This window comes from Peromyscus maniculatus, chromosome X (assembly GCF_049852395.1).
Source record: "Peromyscus maniculatus bairdii isolate BWxNUB_F1_BW_parent chromosome X, HU_Pman_BW_mat_3.1, whole genome shotgun sequence".
NCBI classification, from domain to species: Eukaryota; Metazoa; Chordata; class Mammalia; order Rodentia; family Cricetidae; genus Peromyscus; species Peromyscus maniculatus.
In genome coordinates this window covers 533,977-558,773 of record NC_134875.1, presented here as the reverse complement: position 1 = coordinate 558,773, position 24,797 = coordinate 533,977, and the positions used below count along the sequence as shown (strand labels likewise).

General features: G+C 37.2%; 1 protein-coding gene across 1 annotated transcript; it reads left to right on the top strand.

The window, feature by feature from the left end:
- Positions 1–482: 482 nt before the first annotated feature.
- Positions 483–24,431, top strand: Vbp1 (VHL binding protein 1). The gene is made up of 6 exons (XM_006997488.4): positions 483–627; positions 3,562–3,686; positions 6,604–6,670; positions 8,879–8,977; positions 20,634–20,772; positions 23,396–24,431. Exons 1-6 carry the CDS (start codon positions 538–540, stop codon positions 23,464–23,466), a joined length of 591 nt encoding a protein of 196 aa, XP_006997550.1. The 5' UTR covers positions 483–537; the 3' UTR covers positions 23,467–24,431.
- Positions 24,432–24,797: the final 366 nt, after the last annotated feature.

Sequence of the window (24,797 nt, the reverse complement as noted above, 5' to 3'; positions counted from 1 at the left end):
ATGAAATTAATCCCAGCTCTTGGGATTTTGCACGTAAATTATAAGCATTTGAAAGCTTTTGACCCAGAGGGTGATGAGATTCTCAATGAAGGTGTCTTTTGAGGAAGACTGGTGTAAAATGTGGGATATTTTTTGAGTCTAGGGGATATACTCAGAATCAGGTCCATTAGCTGCGAAAGGGAATTGGGATCGCCTCGGAAGCCACTCTGGAGAGTGCGCTCCATTTTGAGGTGCAGGTAGAGGTGAGGTCTGGCATGGTCTGGATTCCCAGGGCTTTAGCCTTGCCCATTCCCTAAATCTCTGACATTCCTTTTCCCAGGAGTCGGAATTGGTCCTCCAGCAGTTGCGGCTTTTCCACCACATCCTTTCTAAACTTGTCACTCATACGCGTATAGCCAATCACCACCTAGACATAAGCACCAATGAATACGCAGACTCATAGGAACAGAGGCGGTCCTGCAGGTGCAAACGATCCAATCACGGACGCCAACGGACGCCGCCTCAGAAGGCAGTTATTTGCGCTCGGGCTTTCTTAAGATGGCGGCGGCTAAGGACGGATGTGGCTTAGAAGCTGCTGCTGGAAACGGGCGGCGGCTCCACCTAGGGATTCCTGAAGCGGTGTTTGTGGTAAGAGACCCTGTTCCTTGGCGTCTTGCTCTCAGTTAAGATTGCTTTCCAGTCACCACAGAGGCCTGGTGTTTGGGGGAGGAGGGAGACTGAGCTAAAAGGTCCCGGAATGTAATGCCCGGCCTGTTGTCCCAACCCGCATCTTAATTTTTCAGACCCTGTGAGGGGATGGTTTGGAAGAGTGGTAACCCTACCAGGGCCCAGAAGAGGGAGCGGGGAGGAGCACTGCGGAGTAGGACCCGGATGCTAGGCGGGCGTCCTTTGGTACTGTCCAGTTGTTGCCAGTGGTCATCTACTTTTGAAAAAAAAAAAAAAGGCGGGTTATTGAGAAGCACAAGACAACTATGATGCAGGAGGACAGTGAGTAGTCAGGACAGCTAAGGCACCTAGTCAGTTTGAGCAGGGTCGTGGGCCGTTTCCTTGGGAATGGAACTAGACTGCCGAGAAAGTTAGCACGAATGTGAAGTTCTCGTGTGTCTTGCTTTTAGGAATTGAAACCTTATGCAGTGGGTAACCGGCTGTGATTAGGTGTCTGAAACCATTTGGTTTTACTTACACCATTCAAGCCGTTTGGGTAGACAACAAATTTGTATGCAGTTGTGAGAATTGTGGGGAATGCAATTGGAAGGTTTCACATAACAGGGAGACCAACACAAATTCAAAGAGAAGGTAGAAGTTGTATATATTTTCCCATTTATTTGTGAAGCACTGCTATAAAATCTTAGTGGAATTTTCCTTGACTTTTTGGTTTGCACCAAAAGTATATACTCGGTTTTATGTCTAACATTCTTCAAAAGACCCGTTTTGTTTGTTTGTTTGTTTATTTGTTTTACTTAAATCACATTTTATATTGTATATTTTAATTTGCTGGTGTAATAATTGTTTTGGGTATTCTCAGTGTGCTGTGCTTTTAAAAATATCTTTCACCGGGCGGCGGTGGTGCACGCTTTTAATCCCAGCACTGGGGAGGCAGAGCCAGGCAGATCTCTGTGAGTTCGAGGCCAGCCTGGTCTACAGAGTAAGATACAGGACAGATACGGAGAAACCCTGTCTCAAAAAACAAAAAAACAAAACAAAACAAAATCTATCAAGTGATTTTTACATGAATATTTTCTGAGGTTCAGAAATTAAAGAGATTTTGCAAAAATTAGGAGGTAGTTGCTGTTGTTCCTATTTTGTAGATGTAGGTGAAGAAACCAAGAAACAGTCCCTGAATAATTTGTCCCAGATCACACAGGATATAAATGAGGTACTCAGATTTTGCATTTGAGTAGACAGGTGGGCTTCAGAACCTCTTTGGTCATGCTCTATTACTTAGAAATGAGGTAGTTTTTTTTTTTTGTGCTATTTCTCCTAATCCTACCACAATGCTTTATACATAAGATTGTGTGTATACACACACATTCCCATGTGTCTTAAATATAACAGTAATCAGAGGTAACTTTAGAAGTTGAATTAATGAATACAAACCTTATCTGAAGGTTGTATAGTCTTATCCTAAAATATACTTTATTTTTTGAGACAGAGCCCCACACTGTAGCCCAGGCTGGCCTAAAACTCACTGTGTGGACTAGGCTGGCCTCAAACTCATAGCAACTCTCCTGTCATACTTTCCAAGAGTTGAGATTAAAGACACGGTGACATCTGGTTTTAAAGTTTTATGGTTAAGTAAAATTTAAAAAGCTAAATATGGTTAAATATACCAATAAGATATAATAAGCAGCTCAATCTATACATAATTATTTTGATATTCCAAAACTAATGGTAGTGGTATGATATTTTAACAACATGAAATTCTACATTAGAGAGTATTTGAATCCTGCCCCAGCTTCCCATTTACTGCTTAGCCTTGAGTATATAGGGATGACAATGTTTACAGAGTTATTATGAAAAGCAAAACATGTTCAATTGAATTAAAGCAGTAAGAAAAAATGACAAATTTGGCACACAATTTGCTCACTTCTTTAGCAACTAGGGCACATGAATAGGCAGTGTGTTTCATTGCTAGTGATTTTCATATTTAGTACTAGGGCCACAGGAGAAATGTATAAAACAGGCAAGGTCATATATCTCAACCTATATATAAATCAGAATTAGAAAGGGAAGAATAAGTTAGCTATATAATATATGTAAACTGCCCCAAATGGTCTTTCTTTTACTTATTTTTGTCTTCTTTTGAGACAGGCATTATGTAGCCCAAGCTAACCCAAATTTGTTATATGTCTGAGGCTGTGCTTCTACTTCCTGAATTCTGGGATTATAGGCCTGTACCAGCATGTCTAGCTTATCTATAACTTTTCTTCTGGCAGTACTGGGGATGACCTAGGGTTTCATGTCTGGTAGGCAAGTGGTATACCACTGAGCTCCAGCTGTACCTGTCTTTAACATTTTATAATTATGTTTTTAATTAAAAACAAGCCTTTGGCAAAATTAGTTCTCACTAATGAAGTCTCACTGGGTTTATTAGACACACTTAAGGGTAGGCTCCATGCCCGGTAGTACGTGGCCAACATAAAATGAATTCAATGATATTTTTGTAGACTTGTCTTGTATTGCTTTGTTTGAGCTTTTTTTTTTTTCTCTTACTGGCCTTTTGCTTGGATGTTATTTCAGATTTTGTGTTTTTATGGATTTTTTTTTGGGTGTTTCTTGTATTTTTTCTGTTTTTAAAATTATGCTGTGGTGGTTTTTTGTATTCGCCTGTATTTTAAAGAGAGAGAGAGAAAAAGTATGGAGTTGGGGAGGTGGGAGGATCTTGGGGGAGTAGGGAGAGGGGAAATTGATCAGAATATATTTTATGAAAAAATTTTCAAAAAATTAAATAAAACAAGCCTTTGAAGAAAAAAAAACTTGTTCTTTTTCATTTTATAAATAAAGTGAAAATCAGATTTGTAATATGAATTTAAAATTTTATATTATTTTTTCATACTAAAGGAGGATGTAGATTCTTTCATGAAGCAGCCTGGGAATGAGACTGCAGATACAGTGTTAAAGAAGCTGGATGAACAATATCAGAAGTATAAGTTTATGGAACTCAACCTTGCTCAAAAAAAAAGGAGGTAATCAAAACAATTTCTACATTTAAAAAGTACTATAATTATTAATTATATAAGTTGTACAAGCTAATGAATTTTATTCTGATATACCCATACATGCAAATATTGTGCTTAAAAACTTTCCTTTTACTTTAGTCTGGTATATTTTGCTTAATATGATGACCTATATAGTTCTGTTAATGATGTTGCAAATGACATATTTTCATTCTTACTAATTGTTGTGTAATGTTCCATTTCCACATAAATGCATGTGCCATGCATACATACCTGTTTATCCATTCATCTGTTAGTCTTGGTTATTATGAATAGTTCCATAGTGAATATTAGTATGTACACAACTTTTGTATGGTTACTTTATTTCCTTTTGGGTATGTACTTAGGAATAATATTGCTGAATTGGGTAGTATTTCCATTTTTATTTTTTTCAGTTGTGTGTGCACATGTATGTGTTCAGGTTCATACATGCTATTGTGCAAGCATAGGTTCTCATGTGCCATAGTGCATTTGTGGAGGTCAGAGAACAACTTTCTGGAGTCAGTTCTCTTCTGCCACCTTGTTGAGGCAAGGTCTCTTGCTATTTCTGCCACTTTGTATACTCCAGGCTAGCTGATGTGTGAGCTTCTGGGTAGTTCTCCTGTCTCCTGGGCAGTTCTCATTTTGCCATCCTTAGATTACAGATGTCAGCCACTGCATCCTGTTTTTCTGTGAGTTTTAGGGATTGAACTTAGGTTGTTAGGCTTGCTCATCAGTAAGGGCTTTTACCTGCTGACCCTTTTCTCTGGCCTTATTTTTATATTTCTGAGGAGCATTCATATTGTTTTATATAAAAGATATTATAATTTACATTCCTATCAGCAGTCTATAAGGTACCTTTTTTCTGTATATCCTCGCAAGTATTGCTAATTAATTAATTATTATTATTTTTTTTTTTTTTTGGTTTTTTCGAGACAGGGTTTCTCTGTGTAGCTTTGCGCCTTTCCTGGAGCTCACTTGGTAGCCCAGGCTGGCCTCGAACTCACAAAGATCCGCCTGGCTCTGCCTCCCGAGTGCTGGGATTAAAGGCGTGCGCCACCACGCCCGGCAATTAATTATTTTTGAGACAGAGTCTCATATAGCACAAACTGGTCTTGAGTTTGCTATGTAGCAAAGGATGATCCTTCTGCCTTCACCTCCCAAGTGTTGGAGTTACAGGTATGTACCATAAGGTCTGGCTTTATTTTTCCTGCCATATTGGGTAATTGAACCTGAGACATCATGTGTACTAGGCAGGTGCTCTACCCTTGAGTTATATTACTAGTCCTTATTTTTTATTTTAAAATAGGTTCTTAAGTTGTCCCGATAGATCTTGAACTTTCAAACTTACTGCTTCTGCCTTCCAAGTAGCTGGGATGACAGGCCTACACCACTAGGTGCAGCCAGGTGTTTTTGATGATAGCTGTTTTGACTCTAGTGAGATGGAATCTCTGTAGTTTTAATTTGCATTTCATCTTTCCATGAAGTAGAGATCAGTATTTATATGTCTCAGCTTCACAGCTTGGCCCTTTCTCTACCTCTGGAGATCATATATATGTCCATACCCTTTTCTACTTTGTATCTATGATAAGATAGGTAATAATTCACACTGGGTGATTCAGAGAGTATCTAGATGATTTTGTACATTTTAAAAAACAGTGTGACAAATGTATACACTGAGAAAACATCACTGTGCTTTGCCTGATAGTTAGCTTATTATAATGTACTTGTGCTGAGAATGTACCTGGAACAGCACCATATAATACTACATAGGTGATTGATGTTTTCAGATTGGGATTAAATATGTTTGGATACATGTTGTTTTATAAATTAAAGTTTATAATCAAATACAGAGCCTGTGAATAACTTCTACAGAATGTGGCTTGTTCTAGAAATGTTAACAGAGAGCTAGACATATAAAGTAAGGATTTTATACTATGTATTGTATATATCCATGGTGTTACATCTCATCTTTTTAATTTAAAAATATTTTATGCATATGAATGTTTTGCCTTGTCTGTGCACCTGCATTAAAAAAATTAGAAAGAGTTGCTTAATGATACAACTCAAAAAGTTGAAAAAAGAACAAACCAAAACTAAACCCAATCAACATAAAAAAATAATAAAAATTTTCAGAGCACAAATCAATTAAATAGTAACAAAGGCAATATAAAGAATCAATAAATCTGGTTTGCATGCCTGGTGCTTGTGGAGGTCAGAACTGACATCAGATCTGTAACTCGATTGTCAGCCACCACATGGGTGCTGGGGATTGAACTTGAGTCCTCTGAAAGAACAGTGTTCTAAACCACTGAGTAATCTCTTTAATCCCTTAAATATTTTAATCAAATGTTTATATTCTTAGTGTTCTCTGTAGCTAGAAGTTTCTCTGGTCCTCCCTGGGCCCTGCAGTCCCGTGGCCTGCTTATAAAATAATCACACAGGGGCTTAATATTAATTAAAACTGCTCAGCCATTAGCTCGGGCTTACCACTGACTAGCTCTTAACTTAAACTCAGCCCATTTCTGTTAATCTATATGTTGCCACATGTTCCGTGGCTTTACCTGTGTGCCATTACATGCTGCTCCCTGGACGGCGGGCTGGCAGCCTCTGTGACTATTTTATAAGCAGGCCACAGGACTGCAGGACCCAGGCAGGACTGGAGAAACTTCTAGCTACAGTTCTCTATATAGTTTATAAATATACTTTGTTTTGTAATGTTGATCATAAATATTTTCTCTTATATCTAAAATATTTAAATAAAATTTATGAAATATCTTAACTATTTTATATTTGTAAATAGTCTTTAAAGGACATATCAGTTGAAAATTGCAAGGCTAGTAAGATGGTCCTGATGTTTATTTTTGCCTATAAAATACTATGTTAACCTTTTTATCCCTCCTCACAGGCTGAAAGGTCAGATTCCTGAAATTAAACAGACTTTGGAAATTCTAAAATACATGCAGAAGAAAAAAGTAAGTGTATTTTTCTTTGCAAGTATAAGTGAATCAGAATTCTTTGACAGAGGCCTGATTTCCTTGACTCTTTGGTTACTAGTACTTCATTTGTGCAGTAGGATTCACCCTACCTTCTTTAGCATATGCAGTAACATTAAAAATAGTATACGTGTGTCAAAAAGATGGCTTTGTAGCCTTCCCCTAAAATCAAGTTTAATTTTAAGCTACTCACTTAAATTACTTTTGTGTGTAAAATTTTAATTAGAAATGATGTTAGGTATTTTTAAAATGTCTTATTCTGAAGTAGCAAAATTTAAGAGTGCTTTTATTTTATTTTATTTACTTATTTTTATGGGTGTGATGCTGGCATATTGGCTTCATAGAAGGAGTTTGGGAGTGATCCTTCTGTTTGTGTTTTGCTTTGAATAATTTAGGAAGGATTGGCTGTACCTCTTTGCTTTGAATGTCTCATATAAGTCTTCTTTGAATCCATCTGGTCCTAGACTTCTTTTTTTGCTGGAAGGCTTTTATTTCATCCCTTCATTCCTTAGGAGTCTGTTTAGGTTATTGACTTTTTGGTTTAATTTTCATGGTTTGGCTGAATCTATTCATCCATTTCTTTTAGGTTTTCCAGCTTAATGGAGTACAGGTTTTTAAAATATTCCCTTATAATCTCCATTTCTTTGGTGTCTGTTGTTATGTTTCCCTGTTCATTTCTGATTCCGTATTTTGGATCCCTCTTTTGTTAAATTGGGCCAAGGGTATCTAAGTTATGTTTATCTTCTCAAAGAACCAGATCTTAGATTTGTTGATTTTTTTTTTAAATATTGTTTTCTTTGTTTCTAGTTAGTTGATTTCTGCTCTGATTTTTATTATTTTTTTGATGTTGGTTGGGTTTGAATTTGGTTTGTTCTTTTCCCAACTTTTTAAGTTGCATCATTAAGCCATTTATTTGTGCTCTTTCTGATTTTTTTTTATTAAGAAAATTTTTTCATTCATTTTACACACCAATCAAAGATCCCCCTCTTCCCTCCTCCCGTCCTCCCAGCCTCCCCTCCCAACCTATCCACCACTCCCTCCCACAAGAAGGCAAGGTCTCCCATGTGGAGGCACATTCAGTAGAGGTAAGTCCAAGCCCTTCCCCCTGCCTCAAGGCTGCATGAGGTGTCCCATCATAGGTAGTGGGCTCCACAAAGCCCAGTCATGCACCAGAGATGGATTCTGATCCTACTGCCAGGGGACCTCCCAAGCAGATCAAGCTACACAACTGTCTCACCATGCAAAGGGCCTAGTCCAGTCCCATGTAGGCTCCACAGCCATTGATCCAACTTTCATGAGTTCCCTTTTTTAATGTAGGCACTTAGAGCTGTAAATGTTGCTCATGGAACTGTTTTCATTGTGTCTCAGAGATGTGGTCTGTTTCCATATGCTGCTGAGTAGAATGTATATTCTTTGGTCTTTGGGTAGAACATTCTGTAGATATCTCTTAGGTCTGTTTGATATATGATGTCAATTAATTCTGATGTTTCTCTGGTTTTTTTTTTTGTTTTGTTTTTTGTTTTTTGGCCAGATGACATGTCTATTGGAGAAAGTGGGGTATTGTGATCACCTACTATTAATAGATTGATGTTAATCTGTATCTTTAAATCCAGTAGTAGATTTTTTTTTAAAAGTGAAATTGGGCACCCTAGAGTGTTGCACATATGTTTAGGATAGTAATATCTTCTTGGCTAACTATTCCCTTGATTAGAGTGATGTGTCCTCTTTATCTCTTCTGATTAATTTTAATTTGAAGTCTATTTTGTCAGATATTAGGATAGTGACACTTGCTTCCAGATCCCATTTGATTGGAGTACTTTTGTTCATCTTTTTACTCTAGGCCTTGCCTAACTTAAAACTAAGATGTGTTTCTTGGAGGTTTACCATAACCTTTATAGATGCAGGGATTTTTGTTGTCCTTATTTTATGGATGAGGAACTTGAAACATAGATAAATAGTGACATGCCAAATTTACACAACTAGCAAGTAGCTGAATCAGAATCCATGTCAAGTCATTTTAGCCATTCATTATATTATAGCCATTTGTTTTTTTTTTGTTTTTTTTTGTTTGTTTTTTTACAACTAAGTAAGTCTTCATGATGGTACTGTTTTAAATATCTTACGATTCCCTCCTTTATAACCTTGATATCAACCTGGCCTGTTTGTGGTACTGTCATTTTTTTAAAGGAGTCCACCAATTCAATGGAGACCAGATTTTTACTGGCAGATAACCTGTACTGCAAAGCTTCGGTTCCCCCTACTGATAAAGTGTGCCTGTGGTTGGGGGTAAGTAAATATTATAGCCACAGCTACTATATTTGTAAAATAATGTTTTCTGACCAACAAAACTATTTTTTTTCTTAATATGTAATGTCTTTATCTCTCTTTGATTTTAGAAAGAATGAAGGTGTAGAGTTCAAATAGTCCTTATTAGAAACTAACTAGAATTAGGATTGTCTTTTTAAGACTGCATACATTTAAAGTTTTTTCCAGTCAAGACAAAATTGATCAAACCTACTTTTCTTGCTCTCTCTCTCTCTCTCTCTCTCTCTCTCTCTCTCTCTCTCTCTCTCTCTCTCTCTGTTTGTGTGTGTGTGTGGTGGGTGAACTTGGGGCTTTGAGTATGCTGGGAAAGTACTCTACCATGGATCCACATTTGTCAGCCCTTTGTCTTTTTTTTTTTTTTAAGACAAGATCTCATGTAGCTCAGACTGTCTTTTGACTCATAATCCTCCTGCCTTTGCTTACCAACTACTGAGATTGCAGGCATGCCACCATGCCCAACTACTTCTTCAGTTAATGTCTTTTGTCTTTTTAAAATGCAACAGAAGGAAGAGAGTAGGGAGCAGGTGTGGGGGGTTTACCCACCAACCCCACAGCTCCCCAGAGTTTTCTTGAGTGTGAGCAGCAGGAAATATTAGATAGAAGGATTTATTGCGGAGAATCTTGCGGAGATAAACAGATAGAAAATAAAGGATAGCCTCGAGATGGCCTGGAACCTATTCCAACGGGGCTCCAACTGTCTCTGCCTCAGGGTGTTTATAGAGACGACAAGAGGTGGAGCAAAAGACCTCCTCCCCCAGCACAGCCAAGTGCAGACCATCTCAGACACTTGTACTCAGGCCAGTGGTCCTAATCATCCTCTATATGGACCTGCTGGGTAACGCCACTAGGAACCTGAGAACAGGCTCCCACAGGTCCTGGACCTTTCTTAATATATAAAAAAATAACTAATTATTAATGGCTTACAGCAATCTCCATAGCTGTTACACCTCCCAGTATGGGAGAAGAGGATGATAAAGATGGCATTTCTCTTTTGAATTAGGTCCAAGGTGATTACAGCTGTCTTAGCTGCCTCAAGCCCTTTCTAAACCAAAAAACTCTTAAGGCAACTACAAATTTAAAGAATTCCTTAGCTTCATCATTGCCATTAACAGGTTAACATAAATATTGCTATACATAGTCCCAATTCTCCCAGTCTTACAACACAAAGCAAACTCTTAACAGAACCATTTGAATTAGCAGATATGGTGCTATATATAGTTAACAATTTTCTCCGTCTTACAACTTTAACTCTCAATCATTTGAATTTTCTTGCTAACAGAACATAGGAAAAACTTCGATGTATTCACATCAAACTTAACTCCACAAAACCAGGGTGCATTAATATCAATAGGTTAAACATAATTTCTGCAAACAATTCAACCTCATAACTCTTCCTTTATAATTTTTTAAAGAAAATCTCAAACCTAGTTAGAGGAACCCAAACTTACACAATTCCTACAAACCCATATTGAAAAGCAATATTCTCAATCTAACCATTAACACACTCTGAAAACTTTTAGCAAAACATCCAAAAGAAGTTTTATAAAACTCTTTACACTTTAAATTTTAGTATACCCATTTGCATTTCTTACTAACATAACATTAATCCACTCAAATAAGAAAACGTTTTTTAAATTAAATAGACTAAGGAATATTAAATCTCCCTTTTCTTTATAATTTTTTAAGCAAAGTCTCAAGCCTAGTTAGAAAACCCAAACTTGTCCGTTTAAACACTTCCATTTGTAACACAAAACCAGTTCTATATGTAATTCCATTTTTACATAAACAGTTCCACAAAGCAGTTGCATTGTTAACACAGAACAATACATGAATCACCAGCATATATGCATACACAAAACTGCATCTTGATTCTAGGTAGAAACAATAAATTTCTTCATTTAATTAGTTCCATTTTTAACCCAATTCCAGAAAACAGTTCCTAGGTCATTACTATAAACTCAAAATTGTCCCATTGCAATGAAATCTCTATTGTTCATTTCATTTCTTAAGTCCCAAAATTCAAATGATAAATTCTGGTACTAGGCTTCCAAATATGAAGAAATCTATAACAAAAGTCTTTTTGTAGTTTTATCTCATTTTAAGTTCAAAAAGTTCAAACAAGAAATAAATTCTGGTATCAGGCTTTCACTTCAAAATATGAACAGACGTTTTACAACCAAACCTTTTTGCATTTAACAATTTTAGTTCAAACAAGCGTCTCTGCCACTTTTATTCTCAAGCCAGAGACTTTTTTAGTTATAGCAATATTTTAAACCGCACCGTTTTTTGCTGTTAGCTCAGATTTTTCTGTGTTGCGTTGATTTTCCACAGATCTCAGCTGCAGATGCCTTGTTGTGCTGGTTCTGGGGTCCGCCATTCTTAGCTGCTTCTGGAACTTTTGAAACCATTCAGACTGCCTACACTTTGCAGTCTACTAGGACACTATACCTTCTGTGTCTCGGGTTCTTTCACCATATACATTAAGCATAGATTCACAATCAACATTTACACTTTTTCACAAACTCACATATAACATGTACTTAAGCATAAACTCACACTCAACATTTACACATTTTTACAAACTCACATATAACATTAACATCTACTTATTTATACTCTTTAAGGAAACTATAGAACTACTTTAGCAAATATATTTCTTATTACTTCTTATATACTTCTTATCTTATTTCTTATTTAAACTTACATTCTACAACGAGCATCGTTACTTCTTACAAGCTTATTACTATATGTGTTAAGACTACATTAGATACTTCTTACAAGCTTATATTCTTAAAGGAACTCTATAGATCTATTTTACAAACTTATATAGGACTACCATTAGCATATATTTAACTTCGCAAACACCTAAAGATTTCTTAACACAGATCTAACAAGACAGAATAATTTCTACAAACTCAAATATCTTATTTTCATCTTTTTCTACTTCTTACTCTTAATTATTATCACTGTCTCTATTAGAAAGATTCTCTTAACAAGACAGGAAGTATGTACATCATTTCTAAAGTTTAGAGTTTATAGTCAGCTTTGCTATAAAGCACTGGGATTTAGTGAGTGTTGTTATAGAATTGTGATACTTGTTGCTAGGGGAGTGTAACATTCTTGGGATGAAGCCACACCCCAAAGTTGCTGTGGCAGAGATGCACTGTCAGCGTAAACAGTTTTTAACTAGAGGCTGTCCCTTTACCCAAATTCATAATAGCTCCCCTAAGTGCTTCAATTCAGACAAACGTTTCTATTACAGCAGTACTTTTGGTTCCAGTACTTTTGGTTCATTCTACGGAAAAACTTCACTTCACGCTGAGCGTGAAATTACCATATTTTGCTGCTGTAAAGCTCTTTGCCAAGTACTGCACAGCTATTAGGTGATATAAAGTATTTTTCTAAAGGAGCTAGTAAAGCCCAAAGCGGCCCAGCTCCAAACTCTTATTTCCTCACTGTTTGCATTAACCAGTGACAAAATCTCAGAAACACTAATCGAGCCACTTTCATTCTGGTTCCTTTATAGGAACATCATTGGAGCTGACCCTTCCTTAGTTCCACGCTCCTTACCAAATGCTCTGGTGACCACCAAGCTTCATTCTCCTCTTGTGAAAAAACACAAACATGTCCTCGACCCCATATTAAAACAGGATCAGGACTCTTCCATAATCCCGAGCAGGGATCTTTCCATTTCACTTGAGCAAAAGTCGCTTGGGTGCCACTGTGCCAAAATCTATCTTCAGCAGACTGTTCATAAACATCCATATTCAAAAAGTTCAGAACAAAAAGAGCATGATTTAATGCATTATGTGGTGATTGAGGGTAAATTTCTTCCCCTTTTTTTTGAAGTTGTATTTTAAGACTGCTATGAGCCCTTTTTTTTTTTTTTTTAACAATACCTTGTTCCTGATGATTATAAGGAATACCTGTTTTATGTATGATTTTCCACTGGGTACAAAATTGTTGGAATGCCTTACTACTATATCCAGAACCATTATCAGTTTTAATAATTTTTGGTATACCCATATAGGAAAAACACTTCAAGCAGTGCATAATGATATGTTTTGTAGCTTCCCCAGGTTGTGCACTAGCCATTAAAAATCCTCAGTAAGTGTCAGTGGTCATAGGTACATAGTTTAACTTGCCAAATTCTGCAATATGCGTAACATCCATTTGCCATAAATGATTAGGAAGAAGGCCTTGAGGGTTTACCTCTAAGTGAGGAACAGGAAAATATTTTGGACATATCCCACATCGTTTAACTATTTGATGAGCTGCTTCTTTGGCAAGATTGAATTACTTTCTCTTAAGCTTTTGCTATTTTGATGAAGAACATGTGACTGTTGAGCCATTTGCACTTGGGATAATGCTCAGCCATTGCATTACCCTCAGCTAAAGGACCAGGAAGATAGGAGTGAGCTCTAATATGGCCCACAAAGCATGGCAGCTTTCTTTTGTGAAATAGCATCTTAAATTTGTTGAAACATTTTGACTTGATTGTTAATTTCCAATACTATTCAAAGGAGTCAAGAATAGATGTTCTTTCATGAAACATTTCCTTCATTAGTTTACTTTGAGAAAAAGCACTTTCAGGATTTAGTATTTTCATTTTATTAGCTTTAACTCTTGATATTAGCAGCTGTGATATTTAGCATTGATTTCTTATAAGGAACTTTAAGGTGAAGCAACTCTTGTAAGACAGCTAGATTTTCTGAAGTTTGTTTCCCATCTATAAAGCAGTCATTACTTTTTGAATGCCTGTTTCCTTGTCTCCTTATTAGTTTTGCAAAGGAATTACTCATTGCAGGCAGTTTGTTCAAAGGCAAAGAACTTTTTTAATTTCAGCATAAGTTTCTTCATATCTAAGACAACGTTCAGTGTATAAACTGCTTTCTTAAGGATTTTAAAGTGGCTTGTTTGCTCTTACATGTAGCTTTTTGTCATCCAACTACCATAAAAACTTTGCACAGCTATTAGGGTAAATAAGGCATTTTACCAATGGAGCCCCAAACCATGAAGCACCTAGTTCCATGTCCTTTCAATTTTTCTTTGGAACTAACACTTAAACTCTTAGATGATTTTCCTCCTTATTTTAAAAGTTGTATTTTAAGTTTACCATGAACGTATTTTCGAGCTGACAAAAATGTTTCAGGGCAATGTCGCCATCTTTGGTGGAAAAACTACCTTTCCCAGAATGCATTTCCCTTATATCAGTCCCTTATTGCAAGCTAGCTTTTGGATTTCATTTCTCATAGTTTTTTTTGGGTCTGAGAGTCAACTTCTGAGTTCTTTTTCTACCAGACTTGCTTACAAATTCTTGCCCGGGAGGTTTGAACAAAGTTTTTTGCTTTTGTAACGGGAGATTTAAACAAGCATTTTACATTTTCAGCTATGGGACATTGGGAGATTTGTATTCTCTCCTCAGCTGGCTTCAGCAGGTTGTCTCTCCTTCATTTGACACTGGCCCCCAAATCAGAACTGCACTTGCCTCGTTAGCCAGCATTGAGGCTGGCATTTCTGATAGCAACATTCCTCGGGGCTTGTGTTTGCCTTAGCCAGTCAGTGAAAAACATTTACAACAGAGCTTTTCCATAGCTCCTTCAGAGAGATTTTCTCCCACTGATTTATCTCATTTTGCTTGTTCCTTCCCCCCCAGATGCAGAGCTTCAGGTATCTGTCTGCAGCTCTGTACCTCTGCTAGCTGCCTTTGGAAGTAGGGGCTTTTTTTCTCCCCCTGAATCTGCCTCAAATTCTAGCAGCTTTTTCAGGTCATATATTTTCTGGGGAGGATTATGTCCCTTCTCTGTTTCTTCAGAGTCTTTCTCCCAGACAGTTCCCAGTTTGGTCTCAGTTTGTCCCCGCTACCCCAGAAACATTTCCAACACTACAGTGGCAGCTTTCCCTGCTACTGAAGGTAGGGTTTTTTTTGTCTTTTTCTGTTTTTGGAGTCTGTGGAATTTGTGTTCATAAATCAAGCTTCTTTTCTAACAAGGGAGGTTTTTGCCATCTCTAAACTCCCATTAGGACAGGTGTTTTGCTTCATCAGGCCTTTACCTGGCCCAGTCCCCCAGTGGGTTGTTTTTGTCTGGGTGCTCAAGGACAGAGCTTATGTCAGAGGCAATCACCCCTCAGGGCTACACTCCATCTCACCGGGAGTCAGTTGAAACTAAGCTTTTCTCAAAGAGGTGCTTTCTCTGACAGAAAAGAAAGCTTTACTCCTGGATAGTTCTGTTCTGCCCTGGCTGGGCTCTTTCCCCAGACAGCGTTCTGACTCAGCAGCACAACTGCTTCAGACACAGTTCAGTTTTACTGTTTTCCCAGAAAGGTCCTTACTCTGATAGGAAAGCTTTTCTCAGATTTCTTTTTGCAGCTGTGGACCTATAAACCCGGGACTCATAGGAAAGCAGGCAACTGTGCTGTTCCCACCAGCTTTAGCTTTGTTTGTTCATTGGCAATCTTCACCTGGGTCCTGCACCTTCCTGCCTCAGCCTTGTGCTCCAGGAAGTTTGCAACTGCAAGAACCCTAGTATCCCCGAAATGCACTCCAACTCAGAGATGCCAGTCGCCTCTGGGTTTTTGGTCAGAAGCGAGGATACAATGCTAACAGAGTTTGCATTGCTTCAGGGAATCTTTGCATTAGGATGATTAGGAGTACCTTTTCATTCTGAAATGCTCACCCAGAAACAAAACCCTTGATGCCTCAACTGGGCATAACTGAAAAGCTTGGCTCTTTTGCCTTTCTCAGGTAGTTTCCTGCCCTTTTGGGCTCTCTGTAGCTCTTTACCCACACTCTCCCAAGCGTTTCCCTCAGGGTACTCTGACCCACTGTCTATTATTAGCTTGAAGAGACAGAGCTTAGAGGTTTTTAGGAACTTGTCCCTGCCTCCTACATTGCAGGGAGGATTTTTAAAGCTTGAAATGAACTTAGAGAGGTTTTGCTTTCTTAAGAGGTTTGTTGTTTTCCCTTAGAGCTAATCACAGGTGGTCCCCATACTAATATCTTCAGGTGATTCTAATTTGTCCTTTTGAGAGAGAGAGTTTTGAAAGGCTTTAGTTTTCAAGTTTGAGAGCTTTTGAGAAAGATTAAAGCTTTTTAGAGAGATTTTTTTCCCCAAAATTTTCTAAGAAAAGCTTTTTAGTTTAAGAGAAAGATTTTTTTTCCCCCAAGAGAGAAAGACCAACTTTTCCCCAAACTTCCCAACTTTAAACTTTTTGGTTTTTTACACCCCCATTTTTGCCCCAGGGAGAAAACACTTTCTCCTGCTGCTTGGATTTAGCATTTCAGCTGTCCCCAGGACAAAAGCTTCCATAGGAAACTTTTTCTTCCCCCTAAGCTCAAAGAACTTTTTTATTACCCGTAAAGCCCAAAGAAAGATTTTTTCCTTCAATTTGCATTCATAGCCCCCAAAGTTAGAAAATTGAAGTTTCTCTGTCTTGTTGCCTTACTTATTTTTTCTACACGATCTTACACTTCTAAGTTTTTCCTACACTATATTACTACCCTATACCTTATACTTATTTTTCACAGATAGAAATTGAGAAAGGGATAGAAGATAGAAAATTTTGACAGAAGAGAATTTTGCGCTGCAGCATCGGACATCCTTCCAGTCCGCTTTCCTTTTCTCTTGAGGATAAAACCCCTGCCCCTCAATAATATATATATACACACACACATATATATATATGTGTGTGTGTATATATATATATATTTTTTTTCCATAACACTGGCATGCCTTTCCACTGGCAGGGCTGACTCAGCACTTTCGCCGAAAACTCTGTAATAAAACTATTATTTTCCTTTATCTTTAGTCCCTGTTCATTTGTCTTAGTCATCCCTCCCCCCTTTTTTCTTTAGTCCCCTTTCTTTTTTCTTTAGTTCCTGTTCATGGCACCATTCTATGGGGCATTTACCCACCAACCCCACAGCTCCTCAGAGTTTTCTTGAGTGTGAGCAGCAGGAAATATTAGATAGAAGGATTTATTGCAGAGAATATTGTGGAGATAAACAGATAGAAAATAAAGGATAGCTTCGAGAGGGCCTGGAACCTTTTCCAACAGCCCCCGACTGTCTCTGCTCCAGGATTTTTATAGAGACGCCAAGGGGTGGAGCAAAAGACCTCCTCCCCAAGCACAGCCAAGTGCAGACCATCTCAGACACCTGCACTCAAGCCCGTGGTCCTAATCGTCAGCCGAGGACCTGCTGGGTAAAGCCACGAGGAACCCAAAAAAGGGCTCCCACAAGCGGGTATGGCTCATTTGGTAAAGTACTTCCTTTACAAGCATGAAAACCTTAGTTCAATACCCAGAACTCTTATAAAAAAGGCAAGACATGGAAGACTTGCAAGTCAGTGGTCAGTTAGTCTCACAAAGAAATGGGCGGTGGTGGCACACGCCTTAAATCACAGCACTCAAGAGGCAGAGGCAGGAGTATCTCTGTGAGTTCAAGGCCAGCCTGGGCTACAGAGTGAGTTCTAGGAAAGGCACAAAGCTACACAGAGAAATCCTGTTTCAAAAAACCAAAAGAAGGAAGGAAGGAAGGAAGGAAGGAAGGAAGGAAGGAAGGAAGGAAGGAAGGAAGGAAGGAAGGAAGGAAGGAAGAGAGAGAGAGAGAGAGAAAAGAAAGAAAGAAAGAAAGAAAGAAAGAAAGAAAGAAAGAAAGAAAGAAAGAAAGAAAGAAAGAAAGAAAGAAAGAAAGAAAGAAAGTGGAGGTGGCCTAGAAGGAAAAGCTAAAGGGGGTGGTGGCAAAGAACTAGGGAGACCCTAGACCTGCACTAAGAGACAGAGTCCCCAGGGAATTAACAGTAGTTTGCATGTAATCAAATTTCTCTTTCCTATTTTGAAAGTATATTTACATTCATTGGTATGCTGGCAAGTGGCAATCAATTTAGGGACAAAGTGATGAACAGTTAGGGAAGAAAGGCCTTTATTTGTAACATTTGCTGGTTTCTATGTTATAATATTCCAATCATTCCTGATGTGATGTCCTGGAATGTACAGTAGAGAAGAGGTGTGTATACAACTGTCATTCATATTTCAGTGCAATATATTCCAAGATACCATTTTGCTGCATTCCTCAGTAAACCCTTCAGTCCTAGTGTAGGTGGTGGTAGGGAGATACATTGCAGCACTGCTGCTAGTAGCCTGAGGATCTTTCTTCCCCTTTAGGGACTGCTACTATATAAAAGTGGATCTTTAAATATGCTGCCTATAATAACTTCAGGGATAAGTCAGCATGAAACAAAGTTAGAGTTTATGAATTATTTATAAGAGATGATTCAAATCTTAAGTGGGAGTGTTTGGAGAGAGAATATGCTTAAGGAAAGGATAGTATCCCCAAGACTTGATTCTCAACGTCTCAAAAGAGACATGCTTAGTTTTACTAGGATTGAACCCATTTCTATTAACATTTATTCTACATTCCTTTTGCTACTTCCTTTCCTCTGGCATCTACTGCATTTGACCTTTACCAGGTGCCTAAGAAACAGTAGCAACTACTAATTTACTTCCTTCTCTGTGTATCAGCTTCATTCCTTCATAGTCCAAAATACACTGTTGTGTGTATATAAACCACATTTTTCTATTCATTATCAACTAATAGATACTTGGTTTATCTCTCCTTTTTGGCCATTGTGAATACATTTTTGTGCCAAGTTATATTTTCAGTGTTCTTGAATTATGTACGTGTCCTGGCTTTTAATGTTTGTTTGCTTGCTTCCTTTCTGTCTTTGTTTTTTGATAAAGGATCTTTCTATGTAGCCCTGGCTGTCCTAGAACTTGCTGTGTAGACCAGGCTGACTTCAAATTCATAGAGATCCTTCATCCTCTTCCTCCAAAATGATGATATTAAAGACATGAACCATTACATTCAGCTATTCATGTTAGTTTTGTGGGGTTTTTTGTCTGTTTTACTGTTTTTTAGTTATTTGAGGTTCAATAAGTACATTACAGCTACCCATCTTCTTACAGAATACAGAGCCTTGCATAAGCTAGGCAAGTGTTCTACCAATGAACTACATCCCGAGTCCCAGTATTTTGTTGTTGTTTGTTTGGTTGGTTTTTTAAGACAAGGTCTTCCTATGTGGCCCAGGATAACCTTGGCCTCCTATTCTTCCTGCCTCAGAGTCTCAAGTGCTGGCTTAATGCTTTTTGTTGTGGGATAATGCTCTTGTACACTGTAAAGACTTGTCACTTAAATTGATTTAATAAAATGCTGATTGGCCAGTGGCCAGGCAGGAAGTATAGGTGGGGCAACCAAACTAAGAATTCTGGGAAAAGGAAGGGCGGAGACAGGAATTGCCAGCCAGATTCAGAGGAAGCAAGGTGAGAATGCCTCACTGAGAAAAGGTACTAAGCCACATGGCTAAACATAGATAAGAATTATGGGTTAATTCAAGAGTAAGAGCTAGTTAGTAATAAGCCTGAGCTAATGGCCGAGCATTTATAAATAATATTAAGCCTCCAAATCAATTATTTGGTAAGTGGCTGCTGAATATTTGGGAACAGGCAGTTAGGAGGGAAACTTCTACCTATGGCTTTTTGCTTCTTTGTTTTTGTTTTTTGACTGATTGTTATGTATCCCAGGCTTGCAATAAACTATATAGCTGAGAATAACCATGAACTCCTGACCCTTTTTGCCTCTGCCTCCTGAGTACTGGAATTATAGGTGTGAATTTTTCTGTTTGTTTTTTTTTTTTTCCTGAGACAAACTCTTATTATATAGCACTGGTTGGCCTTGTACTTGGAATCTTCCTTCCTTAGCTTCTAGGATTCCAGGATTATAACTATGAGTTTCTATGCTAAGCTTTAATATTTGTTTAACAGATAATATATTTACATGCAATTTAAAAGGTACAAAAGCACTATCTTAGTTATTTTTCTCTTGCTATAACTCAGTTATCACAGACTGGGTAATTTATACAGAATTAGGTCTATTTGATGCATCTGGAAACTAGGAAGTCCAAGAGGATGGTGCCAGCATCTGGTGAAGGCCACAGGCTATATCATAATATGGTAGAAGAGATCATGTAGTAAAGCAGTAAGGTATACTAGCTTACTAATGCCATCATGAATGTTCCTTCCTCATGATGTCATCTAAATTTGATTGCTTCCCAAACACCCCATCTCTAAATTCTACTAGTATATGAATTTGGTACTTTTCATTCTGGGAGACAAACATTAAATCTATAGCAAAGACCTCCTGTGAAAAGCCTGTTTCTCATTAGCACAGTGTACCTGCCTTTAAAGTAATCGTCTATTTCTTGGTATCCTTCAAGAAAAATTTTATACATACATAGATAAAGACCATATCCATCTACCGTTTTACAGAAATGGTAACATATACTGTTCTACCTTTTGCCCACTACATTTCATAATGCGTGTTGTGATTTTGTGTATTGAAACTTCATTTTCTACATACCTGTAACTCAGGGGTCAGCAAGTTTTCTGTAAAGGGTCAAATAGTAATATTTTCTATTTTTCAGGCTATATGGTCTTTGTCTTATGCTCTGCTGTAGCAAAGTATAAGACAATGGACTGGTTTGGTCCAAGGGCTGCAGTTTGCAAACACTTGCTCTAATGTGGAGATTGTTAAGTAATTGTCATGACTTTTTCTCTTCAGGCTAATGTAATGCTTGAATATGATATTGATGAAGCTCAGGCATTGTTGGAAAAGAATTTATCAACTGCCACAAAGAATCTGGATTCTCTTGAGGAAGACCTTGACTTTCTCCGAGATCAATTTACTACTACTGAAGTCAGTATCCTTTTAACAAATAAAAAAGGGAAGAAGGAGAAAGATTTTTAAAAATTCCTATATTGCTTTCATGGGAAGAATGACTATTCCTAAATAAATGTGAAGTTGGAGATTGCATAAGATAATGACTATCTTATTTGAATTTATCTCAAAAAGTTTAGAGATGAATTAATAAATTTGAAATGCAGAGATGTGGACAGCAGGTTCACACTGGTCAATAAGTTTTTTTCAAATATTTTATTATACTTTATAATCAAATAGTTTAATTTCACAAATATTTAAAAGTCCTCAGTAAGTTAGGTGCAGTGGTCTATGTTTGTAATCCCAACACTTCAGAGGTTGAGGCAAGAGTATTATGAATTTGAAGCCATCTTGGGCTACTAGATAAGACTCTGACTTAAAGAAGTCTTAGCAATTTCTCCCAGTGTGCTAAGCCCTATGAATCATGAAAATCAGTGGAGGGGCAAAGTGTGCCGAAGTCTTTCTCTATTAAAACTGTACATGTAAAATAGGTCCATGATAACTTCATAGCAATTGTAAATAAGTCCGTGTATTCAGCATCAAGGTAACTGAAAGTTTGGGAATGATAGATGTGCCCTGAAGTTAGATCAGGGAATGCTTTTTTAGGTGGTAAAACTTAAGCTATTTTGAGATGCAATACAGCATTTATAGGGGAAATTTGGAGGGGAAGGAATGCTTGCAACATGTTCTTTTCTCCTCTCTTGTCATTTCCTTTCTGTTGCTGTGATAAAACAATCTGACCAAAAGCAACTTAGGGGAAGAAAGGATTTATTCGGTGTGTACTTCTAGGTCACAGTTCATCACTGAGGGAAGCCAGAGCAAGAATTTGAAGCAGAAATCATGTAGGATCACTGCTTGTTGGCTCCCCAACACTCATGCTCAGCTAGCTTTCTTATAATGCCTGTGGAATGGTGCCACCCACAGTAGGCTAGATCCTCTTTCATCAACTGATAATCAAGACTATCCCACACAGACATGTCACAGGCCGTTCTGATTAATTAATGACTCTAGGCTATGTCAAAGTGACAGCTAAAGCTAACTGGGACACTCTGCTTTATCTCTTCCTGTTCTTGACACCTGGGTGTTGTCCTTTACACTTATTTCCTAACAACCAGGAGGAATTCAGTCATGTCAGTTTTTCTTGCCTATATGGAAGTGTTTTTCCCCATGAAGCTTTCTGTATTATGATGTTACTTAGTTTTGGTGTTCCAGAACGTACATGTTCTTTACAACATGTCCAGCATGAATTTACCAAGTTACACATCTTTCTTTTAGTTCTTTAGTTATGATATTTCAATTATTAGCTGTTGTGTTTAATATATACATATGCAGTCTCAAGTGTCTCCCACTAGTTTCATTTTATACCTCAGCCAGTGTCATCACATGCTATGACTTCTTTCATTAACAGTTTCTTCTCTAGAAGGTGCAGATTTCAAATAACCAGTTGTTTTACTCACCCCTAAAATGTCTCAGGCCTTTTGTGTTTCCTTTTGTTCTTTCTTTCATCTGTTCTTCCTACCTGGAATGATTTTTATTTGGAGATACTCCTTTATCCTTCATGTTTCAGTCTAAGCATCAAAGCATTCCTCAACATTTTCTAATCCTGTCAGAGTGTTTTTTTTTCTCCCACTTTGCACATAGTACTTTGTTTTCCTGGCTTAACCCTGAGCTGCAGTCTCCCCCAACATGTAGTATGTAGTAGGTAAGTTCTTGGGTAAGGCAAGATAGATTTTTTTTTTTGAGGTTTGGTGCCAGGATCATCATGTGGCTAGTGATGTAAATATTTGATTCAACTATGAAATGCTGAGGACCTAGGAGAGCTAGACCTTGTGGAAAAGAAAAACTGTTAATTGTGAGAGAAAATGAGATGTAATGAAAGAAAGTCATCTAAGTTTAATCTTAGAAACTTAGAGAAGTGCCATTTATCATTGACATAATACCATATAAACTGGAAAAGTTAGAATAGTAGACAGATATTAATGAATCTAAGCTCCATGAGGGAAAGGGACTTCACCTAGCTTATTCAAGGCTCTGTAGAGTAAGTACCTACTCACACAGTAGATACTTAGTAAACTAAAGGATCTGTTAAACCCAGAGAAATGTAAGGGATAAAATTTTAGATAATTGTACTCATTTTTAACATTTTGATATAGAGTCAGATTTTTGAAATTTTGTGAATGAAGGATTAGTTTTAAAACTTGACAGATAAGAAAATAATAGAAAAAAATGAGTTAGGCACAGTGGTGTGTACACTACAGTTTTAGATACTTGGTAGTTTGGGCTTGGAGTCTGATATGAGCCCATGAGTTTCAGGACAACCTGGACAATACTGTAAATTGATGTCTCAAAAATTGTTGGGAGTATCTAGCACACATAATTGACTAGATATGCTAAGCAATTATTGATTGGAAGTCTTGATTTTTGTAGAAGTTAATTCCAGAATTTTCTTAGCAGTTGATAGAATAGCAACATGGCTGTCAACAGTAGTTGCCACTAGTATTTTTGTTTGTGTGACTTCTCTATCTCCGTTTTACTGTATGAGTAAATGGAAATTTCATTTGTTTTCTTTAGAATTATATTTGCATTTTCTTTGACAATTGTTGCAGATATGGCTAGGGTTTATAATTGGGATGTAAAAAGAAGAAACAAAGATGATTCTACCAAGAACAAAGCATAACACCAGCAATTGAAAATGTGGTTCAGGTTTCCATACATGTTAAATAAGCCAGTGTTCATCCTTAAAGATTGATGTAACTTTGTTTTTTTTTTTCCACAGCAAGAATAATTAAAACTTTAAAAACACCATTTTATTTATTTATGAAAGCAAAAATTACTTTCAGATATTTTATGAAGTTAACAGTATTTTTTTCATATTTTCCCTGCAAAGTAATGCTGCTTTTGTTTTATTTTATCTATTATATGACAACTCTTAACTAAAATGGCCGAAAACTGTGAGGAATGCTATGGAGGCTGCTGAATGCTGGGCACCAGCACAGTTTACACAATTTTTTCTTTATTGATCGATTTTACTCTCACTTGATGTAGTAAACCTTTTAAAGGCAAGAAGGACAGTTTAATATTTGTAAACTTGTTTTTCTTTAGTACTTGTAGGAAATTATCATCCTTTGTTGCTGTTGTGTTCTGTAAATGGGGTTTCATGCATTTCTGCTTAACCAGTAGCTTTTATGATACTCTAACCTTTTCAGAAAATGATTATTTACTTTCCTACACAGTTTGAGGGCTGTTGATATATATAAAACTTTGAGCCCAAATAAGTGCACTGTGTCTTTGCAATGCCAGTATAAGGGAGACTTGATCAATGTGAGAGCACTACCCATTCAAAACATTAAGCTAAGGTAATTTTATATTATGTAACAGTTCTCCAAAGCACCTTGAACAGGAATATTAACATAAATGTAAATCTGCATTGCTTGGAAAGAGTTGTAAGCTTTTTTTATTTGTGATAAAATTGCATAGGAATGATAAAATCTTTGAAAAGCCATTGGTACTGTGGCAAAAGTACTTGATGATACAGATTCTGGTAAAAACACATGCATGTTATTCCATCTCCATGTAGGAAAAAGTATACTTGTATGATGTTTTGTACTTGTATTTCATGTTATTAAAACAGTGATATTCAAACTGTTGCTTGACACCTTTTTTATGTTAATCTTTGTCTTAATCTATATAGGTTTCTAGCAAATACCATATATCAGGTAAAATGGGCATTTATATTGTATGGGTATGGAGACTGACAAGTCCAATTGAAGTACAAGGGCAAAGCCCTCATGATGTACTCATTTCACTACCCCATCCCCTACCACACTCACCCTAATACATTGGGGTATTAGACCTTATGTTTTAACATGAAAAAAACAGTTCAGATGATATCTAAAGTTAATATGAGTCTCTTCACATTTTTAAGAGGTTCATTTACTTGTACCTAACTAATATATTTTAAGAGCTTTTTATATTTGTAGAAACAACAGAAAATCCCCTTGGAAGGAA

Excerpts from the sequence above, each read along its gene's own strand:
- Vbp1 (XM_006997488.4), top strand. The coding sequence starts at position 538 with ATGGCGGCGGCTAAGGACGGATGTGGCTTAGAAGCTGCTGCTGGAAAC. Across the intron at positions 8,978-20,633 it reads AAGTGTGCCTGTGGTTGGGG|GCTAATGTAATGCTTGAATA; the intron begins GTAAGTAAATAT and ends TTTTCTCTTCAG. Across the intron at positions 20,773-23,395 it reads ATTTACTACTACTGAAGTCA|ATATGGCTAGGGTTTATAAT; the intron begins GTATCCTTTTAA and ends CAATTGTTGCAG.